Source organism: Oncorhynchus nerka, linkage group LG26 (assembly GCF_034236695.1).
Source record: "Oncorhynchus nerka isolate Pitt River linkage group LG26, Oner_Uvic_2.0, whole genome shotgun sequence".
NCBI classification, from domain to species: Eukaryota; Metazoa; Chordata; class Actinopteri; order Salmoniformes; family Salmonidae; genus Oncorhynchus; species Oncorhynchus nerka.
The window spans coordinates 54732018-54751742 of record NC_088421.1 but is presented as its reverse complement, the minus strand read 5'-3'; the positions used below and the strand labels follow the sequence as shown (position 1 = coordinate 54751742).

Genomic DNA, 19725 nt, shown 5'->3' with positions numbered 1-19725 from the left:
CTTTATCTAGAATATCTGCCCTTGTCTTTATCTAGAATATCTGTCCCTGTCTTTATCTAGAATATCTGTCCCTGTCTTTATCTAGAATATCTTTATCTAGAATATCTGTCCCTTTCTTTATGTAGAATATCTGTCCCTGTCTTTATCTAGAATATCTGTCCCTGTCTTTATGTAGAATATCTGTCCCTGTCTTTATCTAGAATATCTATCGCTGTCTTTATCTAGAATATCTTTATCTAGAATATATGTCCCTGTCTTTATCTAGAATATCTATCGCTGTCTTTATCTAGAATATCTTTATCTACAATATCCGTCCCTGTCTTTATCTAGAATATCTTTATCTAGAATATCTGTCCCTGTCTTCATGTAGAATATCTGTCCCTGTCTTTATCTAGAATATATGTCCCTGTCTTTATCTAGAATATCTATCGCTGTCTTTATCTAGAATATCTTTATCTACAATATCCGTCCCTGTCTTTATCTAGAATATCTTTATCTAGAATATCTGTCCCTGTCTGTATGTAGAATATCTGTCCCTGTCTTTATCTAGAATATCTGTCCCTGTCTTTATCTAGAATATCTTTCTCTAGGATATCTGCCCGTCTTTATCTAGAATATCCGTCCCTGTCTTTATCTAGAATATCTTTATCTAGAATATATGTCCCTGTCTTTATCTAGAATATCTGTCCCTGTCTTTATCTAGAATATCTGTCCCTGTCTTTATGTAGAATATCTGTCCCTGTCTTTATCTAGAATATCTATCGCTGTCTTTATCTAGAATATCTTTATCTAGAATATCTGTCCCTGTCTTTATCTAGAATATCTTTATCTAGAATATCTGCCCCTGTCTTTATCTAGAATATCTGTCCCTGTCTTTATCTAGAATATCTGCCCCTGTCTTTATCTAGAATATCCGTCCCTGTCTTTATCTAGAATATCTTTATCTAGAATATCTGTCCCTGTCTTTATGTAGAATATCTGTCCCTGTCTTTATCTAGAATATCTGTCCCTGTCTTTACTTAGAATATCTGTCCCTGTTTTTATCTAGAATATCTTTATCTAGAATATCTGCCCCTGTCTTTATCTAGAATATCTGTCCCTGTCTTTATCTAGAATATCTGTCCATGTCTTTATCTAGAATATCTGTCCCTGTCTTTATCTAGAATATCTTTATCTAGAATATCTGCCCTTGTCTTTATCTAGAATATCTGTCCCTGTCTTTATCTAGAATATCTGTCCCTGTCTTTATCTAGAATATCTTTATCTAGAATATCTGTCCCTGTCTTTATGTAGAATATCTGTCCCTGTCTTTATCTAGAATATCTGTCCCTGTCTTTATGTAGAATATCTGTCCCTGTCTTTATCTAGAATATCTATCGCTGTCTTTATCTAGAATATCTTTATCTAGAATATATGTCCCTGTCTTTATCTAGAATATCTATCGCTGTCTTTATCTAGAATATCTTTATCTACAATATCCGTCCCTGTCTTTATCTAGAATATCTTTATCTAGAATATCTGTCCCTGTCTTCATGTAGAATATCTGTCCCTGTCTTTATGTAGAATATCTGTCCCTGTCTTTACTTAGAATATCTGTCCCTGTCTTTATCTAGAATATCTTTATCTAGAATATCTGCCCCTGTCTTTATCTAGAATATCCGTCCCTGTCTTTATCTAGAATATCTTTATCTAGAATATCTGTCCCTGTTTTATGTAGAATATCTGTCCCTGTCTTTATCTAGAATATCTGTCCCTGTCTTTATCTAGAATATCTGTCCATGTCTTTATCTAGAATATCTGTCCCTGTCTTTATCTAGAATATCTTTATCTAGAATATCTGCCCTTGTCTTTATCTAGAATATCTGTCCCTGTCTTTATCTAGAATATCTGTCCCTGTCTTTATCTAGAATATCTTTATCTAGAATATCTGTCCCTGTCTTTATGTAGAATATCTGTCCCTGTCTTTATCTAGAATATCTATCGCTGTCTTTATCTAGAATATCTTTATCTAGAATATATGTCCCTGTCTTTATCTAGAATATCTTTATGTAGAATATCTGTCCCTGTCTTTATCTAGAATATCTATCGCTGTCTTTATCTAGAATATCTTTATCTAGAATATCCGTCCCTGTCTTTATCTAGAATATCTTTATCTAGAATATCTGTCCCTGTCTTTATCTAGAATATCTTTATGTAGAATATCTGTCCCTGTCTTTATCTAGAATATCTATCGCTGTCTTTATCTAGAATATCTTTATCTAGAATATCCGTCCCTGTCTTTATCTAGAATATCTTTATCTAGAATATCTGTCCCTGTCTTTATGTAGAATATCTGTCCCTGTCTTTATGTAGAATATCTGTCCCTGTCTTTACTTAGAATATCTGTCCCTGTCTTTATCTAGAATATCTTTATCTAGAATATCTGCCCCTGTCTTTATCTAGAATATCTGTCCCTGTCTTTATCTAGAATATCTGTCCATGTCTTGATCTAGAATATCTGTCCCTGTCTTTATCTAGAATATCTTTATCTAGAATATCTGCCCCTGTCTTTATCTAGAATATCCGTCCCTGTCTTTATCTAGAATATCTTTATCTAGAATATCTTTATCTAGAATATCTGTCTCTGTCTTTATCTAGAATATCTTTATCTAGAATATCTGCCCTGTCTTTATCTAGAATGTCTTTATCAAGAATATCTGCCCGTCTTTATCTAAAATATCTGTCCCTGTCTTTATCGAGAATATCTGTCCCTGTCTTTATCTAGAATATCTTTATCTAGAATATCTGTCCATAACTTTATCTAGAATATCTTTATCTAGAATATCTGTCCCTGTCTTTATTTAGAATATCTTTATCTAGAATATCTGCCCCTGTCTTTATCTAGAATATCTGTCCCCGTCTTTATCTAGAATATCCGTCCCTCTCTTTATCTAGAATATCTTTATCTAGAATATATGTCCCTGTCTTTATCTAGAATATCTGTCCCTGTCTTTATCTAGAATATCTGTCCCTGTCTTTATGTAGAATATCTGTCCCTGTCTTTATCTAGAATATCTATAGCTGTCTTTATCTAGAATATCTTTATCTAGAATATCTGTCCCTGTCTTTATCTAGAATATCTTTATCTAGAATATTTGCCCCTGTCTTTATCTAGAATATCCGTCCCTGTCTTTATCTAGAATATCTTTATCTAGAATATCTGTCCCTGTCTTTATGTAGAATATCTGTCCCTGTCTTTATCTAGAATATCTGTCCCTGTCTTTACTTAGAATATCTGTCCCTGTCTTTATCTAGAATATCTTTATCTAGAATATCTGCCCCTGTCTTTATCTAGAATATCTTTATCTAGAATATCTGTCCCTGTCTTTATCTAGAATATCTTTATCTAGAATATCTGCCCCTGTCTTTATCTAGAATATCTGTCCCTGTCTTTATGTAGAATATCTGTCCCTGTCTTTATCTAGAATATCTGTCCCTGTCTTTACTTAGAATATCTGTCCCTGTCTTTATCTAGAATATCTTTATCTAGAATATCTGCCCCTGTCTTTATCTAGAATATCTTTATCTAGAATATCTGCCCTTGTCTTTATCTAGAATATCTGTCCCTGTCTTTATCTAGAATATCTGTCCCTGTCTTTATCTAGAATATCTTTATCTAGAATATCTGTCCCTGTCTTTATGTAGAATATCTGTCCCTGTCTTTATCTAGAATATCTATCGCTGTCTTTATCTAGAATATCTTTATCTAGAATATATGTCCCTGTCTTTATCTAGAATATCTTTATGTAGAATATCTGTCCCTGTCTTTATCTAGAATATCTATCGCTGTCTTTATCTAGAATATCTTTATCTAGAATATCCGTCCCTGTCTTTATCTAGAATATCTTTATCTAGAATATCTGTCCCTGTCTTTATCTAGAATATCTTTATGTAGAATATCTGTCCCTGTCTTTATCTAGAATATCTATCGCTGTCTTTATCTAGAATATCTTTATCTAGAATATCCGTCCCTGTCTTTATCTAGAATATCTTTATCTAGAATATCTGTCCCTGTCTTTATGTAGAATATCTGTCCCTGTCTTTATGTAGAATATCTGTCCCTGTCTTTACTTAGAATATCTGTCCCTGTCTTTATCTAGAATATCTTTATCTAGAATATCTGCCCCTGTCTTTATCTAGAATATCCGTCCCTGTCTTTATCTAGAATATCTTTATCTAGAATATCTGTCCCTGTCTTTATGTAGAATATCTGTCCCTGTCTTTATCTAGAATATCTGTCCCTGTCTTTACTTAGAATATCTGTCCCTGTCTTTATCTAGAATATCTTTATCTAGAATATCTGCCCCTGTCTTTATCTAGAATATCTGTCCCTGTCTTTATCTAGAATATCTGTCCATGTCTTTATCTAGAATATCTGTCCCTGTCTTTATCTAGAATATCTTTATCTAGAATATCTGCCCCTGTCTTTATCTAGAATATCCGTCCCTGTCTTTATCTAGAATATCTTTATCTAGAATATCTTTATCTAGAATATCTGTCTCTGTCTTTATCTAGAATATCTTTATCTAGAATATCTGTCCCTGTCTTTATCTAGAATATCTTTATCTAGAATATCTGTCCATAACTTTATCTAGAATATCTTTATCTAGAATATCTGTCCCTGTCTTTATTTAGAATATCTTTATCTAGAATATCTGCCCCTGTCTTTATCTAGAATATCTGTCCCTGTCTTTATCTAGAATATATGTCCCTGTCTTTATCTAGAATATCTTTATCTAGAATATCTGTCCCTGTCTTTATGTAGAATATCTGTCCCTGTCTTTATCTAGAATATCTGTCCCTGTCTTTATCTAGAATATCTTTCTCTAGGATATCTGCCCGTCTTTATCTAGAATATCCGTCCCTGTCTTTATCTAGAATATCTTTATCTAGAATATATGTCCCTGTCTTTATCTAGAATATCCGTCCCTGTCTTTATCTAGAATATCTTTATCTAGAATATCTGCCCCGGTCTTTATCTAGAATATCTGTCCCTGTCTTTATCTAGAATATCTGCCCCTGTCTTTATCTAGAATATCCGTCCCTGTCTTTATCTAGAATATCTTTATCTAGAATATCTGTCCCTGTCTTTATGTAGAATATCTGTCCCTGTCTTTATCTAGAATATCTGCCCCTGTCTTTATCTAGAATATCCGTCCCTGTCTTTATCTAGAATATCTTTATCTAGAATATCTGTCCCTGTCTTTATGTAGAATATCTGTCCCTGTCTTTATCTAGAATATCTGTCCCTGTCTTTATTTAGAATATCTGTCCCTGTCTTTATCTAGAATATCTTTATCTAGAATATCTGCCCCTGTCTTTATCTAGAATATCTTTATCTAGAATATCTGCCCCTGTCTTTATCTAGAATATCTGTCCCTGTCTTTATCTAGAATATCTTTATCTAGAATATCTGTCCCTGTCTTTATCTAGAATATCTGTCCCTGTCTTTATGTAGAATATCTGTCCCTGTCTTTATCTAGAATATCTGTCCCTGTCTTTATGTAGAATATCTGTCCCTGTCTTTATCTAGAATATCTATCGCTGTCTTTATCTAGAATATCTTTATCTAGAATATATGTCCCTGTCTTTATCTAGAATATCTTTATGTAGAATATCTGTCCCTGTCTTTATCTAGAATATCTATCGCTGTCTTTATCTAGAATATCTTTATCTAGAATATCTATCGCTGTCTTTATCTAGAATATCTTTATCTAGAATATCTGTCCCTGTCTTTATCTAGAATATCTTTATGTAGAATATCTGTCCCTGTCTTTATCTAGAATATCTATCGCTGTCTTTATCTAGAATATCTTTATCTAGAATATCCGTCCCTGTCTTTATCTAGAATATCTTTATCTAGAATATCTGTCCCTGTCTTTATCTAGAATATCTTTATGTAGAATATCTGTCCCTGTCTTTATCTAGAATATCTATCGCTGTCTTTATCTAGAATATCTTTATCTAGAATATCCGTCCCTGTCTTTATCTAGAATATCTTTATCTAGAATATCTGTCCCTGTCTTTATCTAGAATATCTTTATGTAGAATATCTGTCCCTGTCTTTATCTAGAATATCTTTATCTAGAATATCCGTCCCTGTTTTTATCTAGAATATCTTTATCTAGAATATCTGCCCCTGGCTTTATCTGGAATATCTTTATCCAGAATATCTTTATCTAGAATATCTTTATCTAGAGTAACTGTTCCTCTCTTTATCTAGAATATCTTCATCTAGAATATCTGTTCCTCTCTTTATCTAGAATATCTGTCCCTGTCTTTATCTAGAATATCTTTATCTAGAATATCTGTCCCTGTCTTTATCTAGAATATCTGTTCCTCTCTTCATCTAGAATATCTGTCCCTGTCTTTATCTAGAATATCTATCACTGTATTTATCTAGAAAATCTGTCCCTGTCTTTATCTAGAATATCTTTATCTAGAATATCTGCCCCTGTCTTTATCTAGAATATCTGTCCCTGTCTTTATCTAGAATATCTGTCCGTCTTTATCTAGAATATCTTTATCTAGAATATCTGCCCCTGTCTTTATCTAGAATATCTTTCCCTGTCTTTATCTAGAATGTCTGTCCCTGTCTTTATCTAGAATGTCTGTCTCTGTCTTTATCTAGAATATCTGTCCCTGTCTTTATATAGAATATCTATCACTGTCTTTATCTAGAATATCTGTCCCTGTCTTTATCTAGAATATCTTTATCTAGAATATCTGTCCCCGTCTTTATCTAGAATATCTTTATCTAGAATATCTGCCCCTGTCTTTATCTATAATATCTGTCCCTGTCTTTATCTAGAATATCTATCAAAGTATTTATGTAGAATATCTGTCCCCGTCTTTATCTAGAATATCTTTATCTAGAATATCTGTCCCTGTCTTTATCTGGAATATCTTTATCCAGAATATCTTTATCTAGAATATCTTTATCTAGAATATCTGTCCCTGTCTTTATCTAGAATATCTTTATCTAGAATATCTGCCCCTGTCTTTATCTAGAATATCTGTCCTGTCTTTATCTAGAATATCTGTCCCTGTCTTTATCTAGAATATCTTTATCTAGAATATCTGCCCCTGGCTTTATCTGGAATATCTTTATCCAGAATATCTTTATCTAGAATATCTTTATCTAGAGTATCTGTTCCTCTCTTTATCTAGAATATCTTCATCTAGAATATCTGTTCCTCTCTTTATCTAGAATATCTGTCCCTGTCTTTATCTAGAATATCTGTCCCTGTCTTTATCTAGAATATCTTTATCTAGAATATCTGTCCCTGTCTTTATCTAGAATATCTGTTCCTCTCTTCATCTATAATATCTGTCCCTGTCTTTATCTAGAATATCTATCACTGTATTTATCTAGAATATCTGTCCCTGTCTTTATCTAGAATATCTTTATCTAGAATATCTGCCCCTGTCTTTATCTAGAATATCTGTCCTGTCTTTATCTAGAATATCTGTCCCTGTCTTTATCTAGAATATCTGCCCCTGTCTTTATCTAGAATATCTGTCCCTGTCTTTATCTAGAATATCTTTATCTAGAATATCTGCCCCTGTCTTTATCTCTTTATCTAGAATATCTGTTCCTCTCTTTATCTAGAATATCTGTCCCTGTCTTTATCTAGAATATCTGTCCCTGTCTTTATCTAGAATATCTTTATCTAGAATATCTGCCCCTGTCTTTATCTAGAATATATGTCCCTGTCTTTATCTAGAATATCTGTCCCTGTCTTTATCTAGAATATCTGTCCCTGTCTTTATCTAGAATATCTTTATCTAGAATATCTGCCCCTGTCTTTATCTAGAATATCTGCCCCTGTCTTTATCTAGAATATCTGTTCCTCTCTTTATCTAGAATATCTGTCCCTGTCTTTATCTAGAATATCTGTTCCTCTCTTTATCTAGAATATCTGTCCCTGTCTTTATCTAGAATATCTGTTCCTCTCTTTATCTAGAATATCTGTCCCTGTCTTTATCCAGAATATCTTTATCTAGAATATCTTTATCTAAAATATCTGTCCCTGTCTTTATCTAGAATATCTGTTCCTCTCTTTATCTAGAATATCTGTCCCTGTCTTTATCTAGAATATCTGTCCCTGTCTTTATCTAGAATATCTTTATCTAGAATATCTGCCCCTGTCTTTATCTAGAATATCTGTCCCTGTCTTTATCTAGAATATCTGTCCCTGTCTTTATCTAGAATATCTTTATCTAGAATATCTGCCCCTGTCTTTATCTAGAATATCTGTCCCTGTCTTTATCTAGAATATCTTTATCTAGAATATCTGCCCCTGTCTTTATCTAGAATATCTGTCCCTGTCTTTATCTAGAATATCTGTCCCTGTCTTTATCTAGAATATCTGTCCCTGTCTTTATCTGGAATATCTGTCCCTGTCTTTATCTAGAATATCTTTATCTAGAATATCTTTATCTAGAATATCTGTCCCTGTCTTTATCTAGAATATCTTTATCTAGAATATCTTTATCTAGAATATCTGTCCCTGTCTTTATTCTACTGCTGCAGCTGCTGCACTTATACAACACAAAAGAGCTGTCTTATAAAACCCTTGTTGTGTGTGTGTGTGTGTGTGTGTGTGTGTGTGTGTGTTCCAGTGTTGAAGTAAACTAATGAAAACAGAAACACAACCTTGAGTCACAGCCGCCTTCTACTGCATCTGTCTGTCTGTCTGCCTGTCTGTCTGCCTGTCTGTCTGTACGTTTGTGTGCGTTTCGTGTGTGTGTATATGTATTTGTGTATGTGTGTATGTGTGTGTGTGTGTGTGTGTACTGACTGGTGACGGTGAGTTTGTTGTCCTTGATATCTGCTGTGATCTGGATGCGTCCTCTCCTCTCAGTGTGGTCCGTTCCACACAGACTGGGAACGTTGGCCACACATCGCTTGTGGATGTTCATCATACAATCTAGAGAGAAATACACACACACACACACACACACACACACACACACACACGGATATGAGATCCTAGTGATAATTATACAGAAGCATGGCAGTTACTGCAGCCATAACTATTAGATAATATGAGAGAGAGAAAGAGAGACAGATAGAGAGAGGAGGAGGAAAGAGATGAGAGATGTAGAGAGAGACATATCAGAGATAGAGAGAGAGACAGAGAGAGACAGAGAGACATATCAGAGATAGAGAGAGAGAGACAGAGACAGACAGAGAGAGAGACATATCAGAGATTGAGAGAGAGACAGAGAGAGAGAGAGACAGAGAGAGAGAGGAGGAGGAAAGAGATGAGAGATGTAGAGAGAGACATTTCAGAGATAGAGAGATGGAGAGAGACAGAGAGCGATAGAGACAGAGAGACAGAGAGAGGAGGAGGAAAGATATGAGAGATGTAGAGAGAGACATATCAGAGATAGAGAGATGGAGAGAGAGACAGAGAGAGAGACAGAGAGAGAGACAGAGAGCGATAGAGACAGAGAGAGAGACAGAGAGACAGACGGAGAGAAAGACAGAGAGCGATAGAGACAGAGAGACAGAGAGAGAGAGAGACAGAGAGAGAGACAGAGAGACAGAGAGCGATAGAGACAGAGAGAGACAGAGAGACAGACGGAGAGAGAGAGACAGAGAGACAGACAGAGAGAGAGACAGAGAGCGATAGAGACAGAGAGAGAAGGAGGAGGAGGAACGTAATGGGGGAAGAAGACAGTACGTACGGTCACATCTCATGCCCTGGTGTAGCAGCCCGTAGAGTAGGGATCCACAGTGGTCACAGAACGTAGGGCTGGAGTAGGTATGGACCTTAAACCTGTGTTTACTCCTCGGGTCCTGGAGAGAGAGAGAGAGATTATTATTATTGCTGTTGGTCCCACCATTTATTTATATATAAATATATATTTTTCGATATGTATACTTTGACAAAGTAATTAATGAACTTGCCATGTCAATAAAGTCAATTGAGAGAGAGAGAGAGAGAGAGAGAGAGAGATGGAAGGAGGGAGAGAGAGAGAGATGGAAGGAGAGAGAGAGAGAGAGATGGAAGGAGAGAGAGAGATGGAAGGAGAGAGAAAGAGAGAGATGGAAGGAGAGAGAAAGAGAGAGATGGAAGGAGAGAGAGAGAGATGGAAGGAGAGAGAGAGATGGAAGGAGAGAGAGAGATATGGAAGGAGAAAGAGAGAGAGAGAGATGGAAGGTTTTCAGTCCAACCCTAATTTAACACACCTGATTCTACTAATTAGCTGCTCAACAAGACCTTAACTAGCTGAATGAGATATGGTAAATTAGGGTTGGACTGAAAACCTACAGGACAGTAGATCTCCAGGAAGAGGGTTGGACTGAAAACCTACAGGACAGTAGATCTCCAGGAAGAGGGTTGGACTGAAAACCTACAGGACAGTAGATCTCCAGGAAGAGGGTTGGACTGAAAACCTACAGGACAGTAGATCTCCAGCCAGGAAGAGGGTTGGACTGAAAACCTACAGGACAGTAGATCTCCAGGAAGAGGGTTGGACTGAAAACCTACAGGACAGTAGATCTCCAGGAAGTGGTGTGGACAGCCCTGATTTAGGCTATGGCAATTAGGGAATAGGACATTTGGCATGTCAAACTGTTATGTGCTCGCTGCGCCTCGTTGTTGTAGCGTTTGCCAGACTCCGACGCTGAGAGTCAAGTTCAAATATTCAAATAAGAACAAAATAGAGAGGTGATGACAGTAGATGACTGATGATCAGGGGAACAGACCAGAACAATATAGAGAGGTGATGACAGTAGATGACTGATGACCAGGAGAACAGACCAGAACAATATAGAGGGTTGATGACAGTAGATGACTGATGACCAGGAGAACAGACCAGAACAATATAGAGAGGTGATGACAGTAGATGACCAGGAGAACAGACCAGAACAATATAGAGAGGTGATGACAGTAGATGATCAGGAGAACAGACCAGAACAATATAGAGAGGTGATGACAGTAGATGACCAGGAGAACAATATAGAGAGGTGATGACAGTAGATGATCAGGGGAACAGACCAGAACAATATAGAGAGGTGATGACAGTAGATGACTGATGATCAGGGGAACAGACCAGAACAATATAGAGAGGTGATGACAGTAGATGACTGACGATCAGGGGACCAGTCCAGAACAATATAGAGAGGTGATGACAGTAGATGACCAGGAGAACAGACCAGAACAATATAGAGAGGTGATGACAGTAGATGATCAGGAGAACAGACCAGAACAATATAGAGAGGTGATGACAGTAGATGACTGATGATCAGGAGAACAGACCAGAACAATATAGAGAGGTGATGACAGTAGATGACTGATGATCAGGAGAACAGACCAGAACAATATAGAGAGGTGATGACAGTAGATGACCAGGAGAACAGACCAGAACAATATAGAGAGGTGATGACAGTAGATGACCAGGAGAACAGACCAGAACAATATAGAGAGGTGATGACAGTAGATGACTGATGATCAGGAGAACAGACCAGAACAATATAGAGAGTTGATGACAGTAGATGACCAGGAGAACAGACCAGAACAATATAGAGAGGTGATGACAGTAGATGACCAGGAGAACAGACCAGAACAATATAGAGAGGTGATGACAGTAGATGACCAGGAGAACAGACCAGAACAATATAGAGAGGTGATGACAGTAGATGACTGATGATCAGGAGAACAGACCAGAACAATATAGAGAGGTGATGACAGTAGATGACTGATGATCAGGGGAACAGACCAGAACAATATAGAGAGGTGATGACAGTAGATGACCAGGAGAACAGACCAGAAAAATATAGAGAGTTGATGACAGTAGATGACCAGGAGAACAGACCAGAACAATATAGAGAGGTGATGACAGTAGATGACTGATGATCTGGAGAACAGACCAGAACAATATAGAGAGGTGATGACAGTAGATGATCAGGAGAACAGACCAGAACAATATAGAGAGGTGATGACAGTAGATGACTGATGACCAGGAGAACAGGACAATGACCCTAAGCACACAGCCAAGACAACGCAGGAGTGGCTTTGGGACAAGTCTCTGAACGTCTTTGAGTGGCCCAGCCAGAGCCCGGACTTGAACCCAATCGATTATCTCTGGAGAGACCTGAAAACAGCTGTGCAGCGAAGCTCCCCATCCAACCTAACAGAGCTTGAGAGGATCTGCAAAGAAGAATGGGAGAAACTCCCCAAATACAGGTGTGCCAAGCTTGTAGCGTCATAACCCAAGAAGACTCTCTAATCGCTGCCAAAGGTGCTTCAACAAAGTACTGAGTAAAGGGTCTGAATACTTATGTCAATGTGATATTTCAGCTTTTATTTTGAATACATTTGGAAACATTTCTAAAAACATGTTTTTGCTTTGTCATTATGGGTTATTGTGATGTCATTATGGGGTATTGTGATGTCATTATGGAGTATCGTGATGTCATTATGGGGTATTGTGATGTCATTATGGGGTATTGTGATGTCATTATGGGGTATTGTGATGTCATTATGGGATATTGTGATGTCATTATGGGGTATTGTGATGTCATTATGGAGTATTGTGATGTCATTATGGGGTATTGTGATGTCATTATGGGATATTGTGATGTCATTATGGAGTAGTGTGTGTAGATTGATGAAGGGGGGAAAAAAACAATTGAATCTATTTTAGAATAAGACTGTAACGTAACAAAATTTGGAAAAAAAAGTCAAGGGGGGTCTGAATACTTTCTGAATTATACTGTCGAGGGACAAAGTTCACAGAGAAGAAGGGACAATAGACCATATTAAATTAATTATTATATAATTATTATATTATTAATATACCATAACATATTGGTCCAAAACATCAGCTAATTCATGGAAATCATTCAATGTGTCGTGAGAGAGGTGGGGAGAGAGATTTTTCACAGAAGAAGACAATAGACCATATTATATTAATTATTATATAATTATTAGGAGAGAGGTTTTTTTACAATTTTATTTCATTTAACTTTTATTTATTAACTAGGCAAGTAAGTCAAGAACATATTCTTATTTTACAATGACAGCCCTAAACCCTCCCCTAACCCGGACAACGCTGGGCCAATTATGGGACTCCCTATCACGATCCGGTTGTGAGACAGAGAGAGAAATAGAGAGAGAGAGAGACATGGAGAGAGATGGAGAGATAGATTGATAGCCAGGGAGAGAGAGATGGGGAGAGAGATTGAAAGAGAGAGGGAGAGAGAGAGAGGGAGAGAGAGAGAGAAATAGGGAAACAAAGAGATCAAAGGAGCGATTGGGAGAGAGAGAGAGAGAGAGGGAGAGAGATTGAAAGAGAGAGGGAGAGAGAGAGAGAGAGAGAGAGAGAGAGAGAGAGAGAGAGAGAGAGAGAGAGAAATAGGGAAACAAAGAGATCAAAGGAGCGATTGGGAGGAGAGAGAGAGAGAGAGAGAGAGAGAGGGGGAGAAAGACTGAAAGACAGAGGGGGAGAGTTTTTTTATGTGCTTTGATTGGGTTTGAGTGGGTGCGGTGTGTGTGTGTGTGTGTGTGTGTGTGTGTGTGTGTGTGTGTGTGTGTGTGTGTGTGTGTGTGTGGGCGTTGATGGGGGAGGGGCAGAGGGAGAATATATAATCACATTTGCGGGAGAGATGTTGCCGCAGGTAACAGAGAGACAACAACCAATCAGCATACACCACCCCTCCATCATAACAGGATGATTTGTGACATGTATGAATGACAGAGAGAGAGAGAGAGAGAGAGAGAAAGAGACACAGAAAGAGACAGAGAGAGAGAGAGAAAGAGAGAGAGAAAGAGACACAGAAAGAGACAGAGAGAGAGAGAGAGAAAGAGAGAGAAAGAGACACAGAAAGAGACAGAGAGAGAGAGAGAGAGAAAGAGACACAGAAAGAGTGAGAGATGTGGGGAGAGAAAGAGTGAGAAAGAGTGAGGCACCCTTCCAAACCTCTCTATACTCCCACTTGTTAGCCACATATTATCTCCCCCTCTCTCTCACTATCTCTCTCACTCTCCCCAACTCTCTCTCACTCTCTGTCCCTCTACCTCTCTCTCCCCCCATCTCTCTCTCACTATCTCTCTCACTCTCCCCATATCTCTCTCTCTCTCTCACACACTATCTCTCTCACTCTTCCCATATCTCTCTCTCTCGCTCTCTGTCCCTCTACCTCTCTCTCACTATCTCTCTCACTCTCCCCATATCTCCTTCTCTTTCTCTCTCACTATCTCTCTCACTCTCCCCATATCTATCTCGCTCTCTGTATCTCTCTGACTCTCCCCATATCTCTCACTATCTCTCTCACTCTATCCCCATCTCTCTCTCTCACTCTCCCCATATCTCACTCTCTCGCTCTCTGTCCCTCTACCTCTCTCTCCCCCCATCTCTCTCTCACTATCTCTCTGACTATCCCCATCTCTCTCTCACTATCTCTCTGACTCTATCCCCATCTCTCTCACTATCTCTCTGACTCTATCCACATCTCTCTCACTATCTCTCTGACTCTATCCCCATCTCTCTCTCACTATCTCTCTGACTCTATCCCCATCTCTCTCTCACTATCTCTCTGACTCTATCCCCATCTCTCTCTGACTCTTTTCCCATCTCTCTCACTCTCCCCATCTCTCTCTCTCTCTCTCTCTCTCCCCTCTCTCTCTCTCTCTCTCTCTCACTATCTCTCTCTCTCTCCCCATATCTCTTTCTCTCGCTCTCTGTCCCTCTACCTCTCTCTCTCCCATCTCTCTCCCCCCATCTCTCTCTCTCCCATCTCTCTCCCCCCCATTTCTCTCTCTTCCTCCTCGCTCCGTGCCTTTCATAAGACGATAATTAGTGTGATATAATTGTTCATATTGTTTCCTAGTAGACATAATCACAGGTAGTTACTGTTCCCCTTTAGTCACAGGTCCGGGGCCAGATGTTATCTCTGAGCACTGAGGTGAAGGTGAGGCTCTCAGTGGAGAATAACAGGTTCTAGATCAGTGCTCAGAGGGAACTGTTTATCTATACATAGATCTCAGTCTGGTAATTCTCCTGTTCTGACACACAGAGAGGGAAATATATAGGTTTCATTATAGTCTGTCCATCCCAACGGGAACAAGACTCATTAACCTCGTTCTATTATAGATAACATAGAAACTTCACCCGTCTCTTTTAATATACAGGTGACTGCCAAAATAAAGGAAACACTAACACAGTGTTTTAATAGGGTGTTGGGCCACCAACCACCAGGTCACTGCCAGAATAAAGGAAACATCAACATAGTGTCTTAACAAGTGTTGGGCCACCAACCACCAGGTCACTGCCAGAATAAAGGAAACATCAACATAGTGTCTTAACAAGTGTTGGGCCACCAACCACCAGGTCACTGCCAGAATAAAGGAAACATCAACATAGTGTCTTAACAAGTGTTGGGCCACCAACCACCAGGTCACTGCCAGAATAAAGGAAACATCAACATAGTGTCTTAACAAGTGTTGGGCCACCAACCACCAGGTCACTGCCAGAATAAAGGAAACATCAACATAGTGTCTTAACAAGTGTTGGGCCACCAACCACCAGGTAACTGCCAGAATAAAGGAAACACTAACATAGTGTCTTAACAAGGCGTTGGGCCACCAACCACCAGGTAACTGCCAGAATAAAGGAAACACCAACATAGTGTCTTAATAAGGCTTTGGGCCACCAGGTAACTGCCAAAATAAAGGAAACACCAACATAGTGTCTCAATAGGGCGTTGGGTCACCAGGTAACTGCCAGAATAAAGGAAACACCAACATAGTGTCTTAATAAGGTAGAGGAGGTAGGTAGCCTAGCGGTTAGAGCGTTGGACTTGTAACCGAAAGGTTGCTGGATCGAATCACCAAGCTGACAACTTAAAAATCTGTCGTTCTGCCCCCTGAACAAGGCAGTTAACCCACTGTCCCTAGGCCGTCAATGTAAAATAAGAATTTGTTTTTAAACTGACTTGTTTAAATAAAGGTAAAATGGGCTCTTAATTTTTGGATAAAAAAACGTTCCCATTTTAAACAAGAGATTTTGTCACGAAAAGATGTTCGACTATGTATATAATTGACAGCTTTGGAAAGAAAACACTCTGACGTTTCCAAAACTGCAAAGATATTGTCTGTGAGTGCCACAGAACTGATGCTACAGGCAAAACCAAGATGAAATTTCAAACAGGAAGTGCCCCAGATTTTGAAGGCGCTGTGTTCCAATGTTTCCTTATATGGCTGTGAATGGGCCACGAATGAGCTTAGACTTTCTGTCGTTTCCCCATAGTGTCGACAGCATTGTGACGTATTTGTAGGCATATCATTGGAAGATTGACCATTTTACACTACATCTACCAGGTGCTCGCTTGGTGTCCGCCGTCGCAATTATTGCGTAATCTCCAGCTGCGTATTTTTCCGAGGAGATTTCTCCCACACAAATAATATTTTTGGAAAAAATGAACATTTGCTATCTAACTGAGAGTCTCCTCATTGAAAACATCTAAAGTTCTTCAAAGGAAATTATTTTATTTGAAATCTTTTCTTGTTTTTGTGAAAATGTTGCCTGCTGAATGCTAGGCTTAATGCTATGCTAGCTATCAATACTCTTACACAAATGCTTGTATAGCTTTGGTTGAAAAGCATATTTTGAAAATCTGAGATGACAGTGTTGTTAACAAATGGCTAAGCTTGTGAGTGAATATATTTATTTAATTTCATTTGCGATTTTCATGAATAGTTAACCTTGCGTTATGGTAATGAGCTTGAGGCTATGATTACGCTCCCGGATACGGGATTGCTCGACGCAAGAAGTTAATTAACTCAGGAACCACACCTGTGTAGACACAGCCTACTCTCTCCAACGAACTGCTCAGAAGGAGAGTTAGGGAATCTGCCCAGTGAAGCCACAACGACGCCAATGCAAGATAGCCGCCATATTTTAACGCTCTCTTTTGCCTGAACGGCTTTGTGGACTGAAAAACTCCAAGAGACACAAAAAAAAAATCTTAAAGCAAGAGAGACTAAAAGCATATTGAAAGGTGAAAACTCTTGCTGTTGTGTTGTTCTCATTGTTGCTCGTGTAGTCGGGAAACAGCCAATACTTTTCCTGACATTCGGTGGAGGATTTGGGAATCTGACATAGTCGTGTTGGTAGTGTTCTGTGTTCCGTATGGTTCCAATAGAACCGTAGACATTACAACATAGTCGTGTTCTAGAGTGTTGGTAGTGTTCTGTGTTCCGTATGGTTCCAATAGAGCCGTAGACATTACAACATAGTCGTGTTCTAGAGTGTTGGTAGTGTTCTGTGTTCCGTATGGTTCCAATAGAGCCGTAGACATTACAACATAGTCGTGTTCTAGAGTGTTGGTAGTGTTCTGTGTTCCGTATGGTTCCAATAGAACCGTAGACATGTCTGAGTAAATACAACACAAGTGTTCTGTGTTTTTTCACATTACAACATAGTCGTGTTCTAGAGTGTTGGTACCGTATGGTTCCAATTCATGTCTGAGTTGTTTTTGAGCAACCGTATCTAAATCCTGGAGTTGGAAACTTGGAAAACTCCCAGATCTTCATGGAGTCAGTCAACAGACCTCCAATCACCACGGTAGAAGGCATGGCCTGCTCATACGACAAATGACGAGCCTCACAAGGTTTTCCCTGGAAGCTCAAAGGGGACCTGTTGAAGCAGATGCTCGTCAGGTCACTAAAAATGACTGACGGTGATGACCCAGAGGCCGATCTCTTGAAATCTGAGAGAGAGAATTATCGGACCGGACAACATGGTCTGCAGCTCTTCTTGCCCCCGGTGGTTCAGAACCTGGTGAACACCAAGCTGGACAGACACTCCGGGCCCAACAGATCAGGGTTCAACCCCTTTACCAGCCCCCAGTGGTTCAGAACCTGGTGAACACCAAGCTGGATAGACACTCCGGGCCCAACAGATCAGGGTTCAACCCCTTTACCAGCCCCCGGTGGTTCAGAACCTGGGAATACCAAGCTGAAGGACTAAAGGACTAAAGGGTTGAGTCCTGGGAGGAGAAGTGTTCCAGGTAGAAAGAGCACTAATTAGGCACCTTCTTGAGAAGGGTACTCCTGGGAAGGGTACTCCTGAGAAGGGTACTCCTGAAAAGGGTACTCCTGGGAAGGGTACTCCTGGGAAGGGTACTCCTGGGAAGGGTACTCCTGGGAAGGGTACTCCTGAGAAGGGTACTCCTGGGAAGGGTACTCCTGGGAAGGGTACTCCTAAGAAGGGTACTCCTAAGAAGGGTACTCCTAAGAAGGGTACTCCTGGGAAGGGTACTCCTGGGAAGGGTACTCCTGGGAAGGGTACTCCTGGGAAGGGTACTCCTGGGAAGGGTACTCCTGGGAAGGGTACTCCTGAGAAGGGTACTCCTGAGAAGGGTACCCCTGAGAAGGGTACTCATGAGAAGGGTACTTCTGAGAAGGGTACTCCTGGGAAGGGTACACCAGGGAAGGATACTCCTGGGAAGGGTAATCCTAAGAAGGGTACTCCTGGGAAGGGGAACTCATGAAAGGGAAACTCATGAAAAGGGGAACTCATGAAAGGGGAACTCATGAAAAGAGGAGTATCCCCAGGGTAGGTAGTGTGTGTGCGTATGTGTGAGTGAGTGAATGTGTGGGTTTCTAACAAAAAGGCAGAGATGGATGCACAAATTGACCAACCCAGGAAATCACACACAGACACAGACACACAGACACAGACACACACAGACACAGACACACACACACACAGACACAGACACACACACACACAGACACACAGAGGGTTTTATACTCACGTCTGAATCAGGCCCCTTATCTGCACCAGGGCACTGGAAGGTGACGAACTCATGGCACCGCTTATGGACCACAAAACAGCACACTAGAAAGATGGAGAGAGAGAGAGAGAGAGAGAGAGAGAGACAGAGAGAGAGAGAGAGAGAGAGAGAGAGACAGAGAGAGAGAGAGAGAGAGAGAGAGAGAGAGAGAGAGAGAGAGAGAGAGAGAGAGAGAGACAGAGAGACAGAGAGAGAGAGAGAGAGAGAGAGAGAGAGACAGAGAGACAGAGAGAGAGACAGAGAGAGAGAGAGAGAGAGAGAGAGAGAGAGAGAGAGAGAGAGAGAGACAGAGACAGACAGAGAAGAGAGAGAGACAGACAGAGAAAGAGAGAGACAGAGACAGAGAAAGAGAGAGAGAGAGAGAGAGAGAGAGAGAGAGACAGAGAGAGAGACAGAGACAGAGACAGAGAAAGAGAGAGAGAGAGAGAGAGATGCGTCAACAGTAACCTTGGGAAAATCTTCTGCATTATCATTAACAGCAGACTCGTATATTTCCTCAATGAAAACAATGTACTGAGCAAATGTCAAATTGGCTTTTTACCAAATTACAGTACAACAGACCACGTATTCACCCTGCACACCCTAATTGACGACCAAACAAACCAAAACAAAGGCAAAGTCTTCTCATGCTTCGTTGATTTCAAAAAAGCCTTCGACTCAATTTGGCACGAGGGTCTACTAGAATCTGAAGTCAAATATATACTGTTTGCTGATGATCTGGTGCTTCTGTCACCAACCAAGGAGGGCCTACAGCAGCACCTAGATCTTCGGCACAGATTCTGTCAGACCTGGGCCCTGACAGTAAATCTCAGTAAGACCAAAATAATCGTGTTCCAAAAAAGGTCCAGTCGCCAGGACCACAAATACAAATT

At 39.5% G+C, this 19725-nt stretch overlaps 1 protein-coding gene across 1 annotated transcript in view; it reads right to left on the bottom strand.

Moving 5' to 3' along the window:
* LOC135564840 (protein kinase C beta type) overlaps positions 1-19725 on the bottom strand; it is a 189820-nt gene that overhangs the window by 102196 nt on the left and 67899 nt on the right. Inside the window, exons 3-5 of the mRNA XM_065010900.1 lie at positions 18815-18897; positions 9736-9847; positions 8844-8972 (exon numbers count right to left, since the gene is read on the bottom strand). Coding sequence (XP_064866972.1) covers positions 8844-8972; positions 9736-9847; positions 18815-18897 — 324 coding nt within the window. The remainder of the gene's footprint in view (positions 1-8843; positions 8973-9735; positions 9848-18814; positions 18898-19725) is intronic.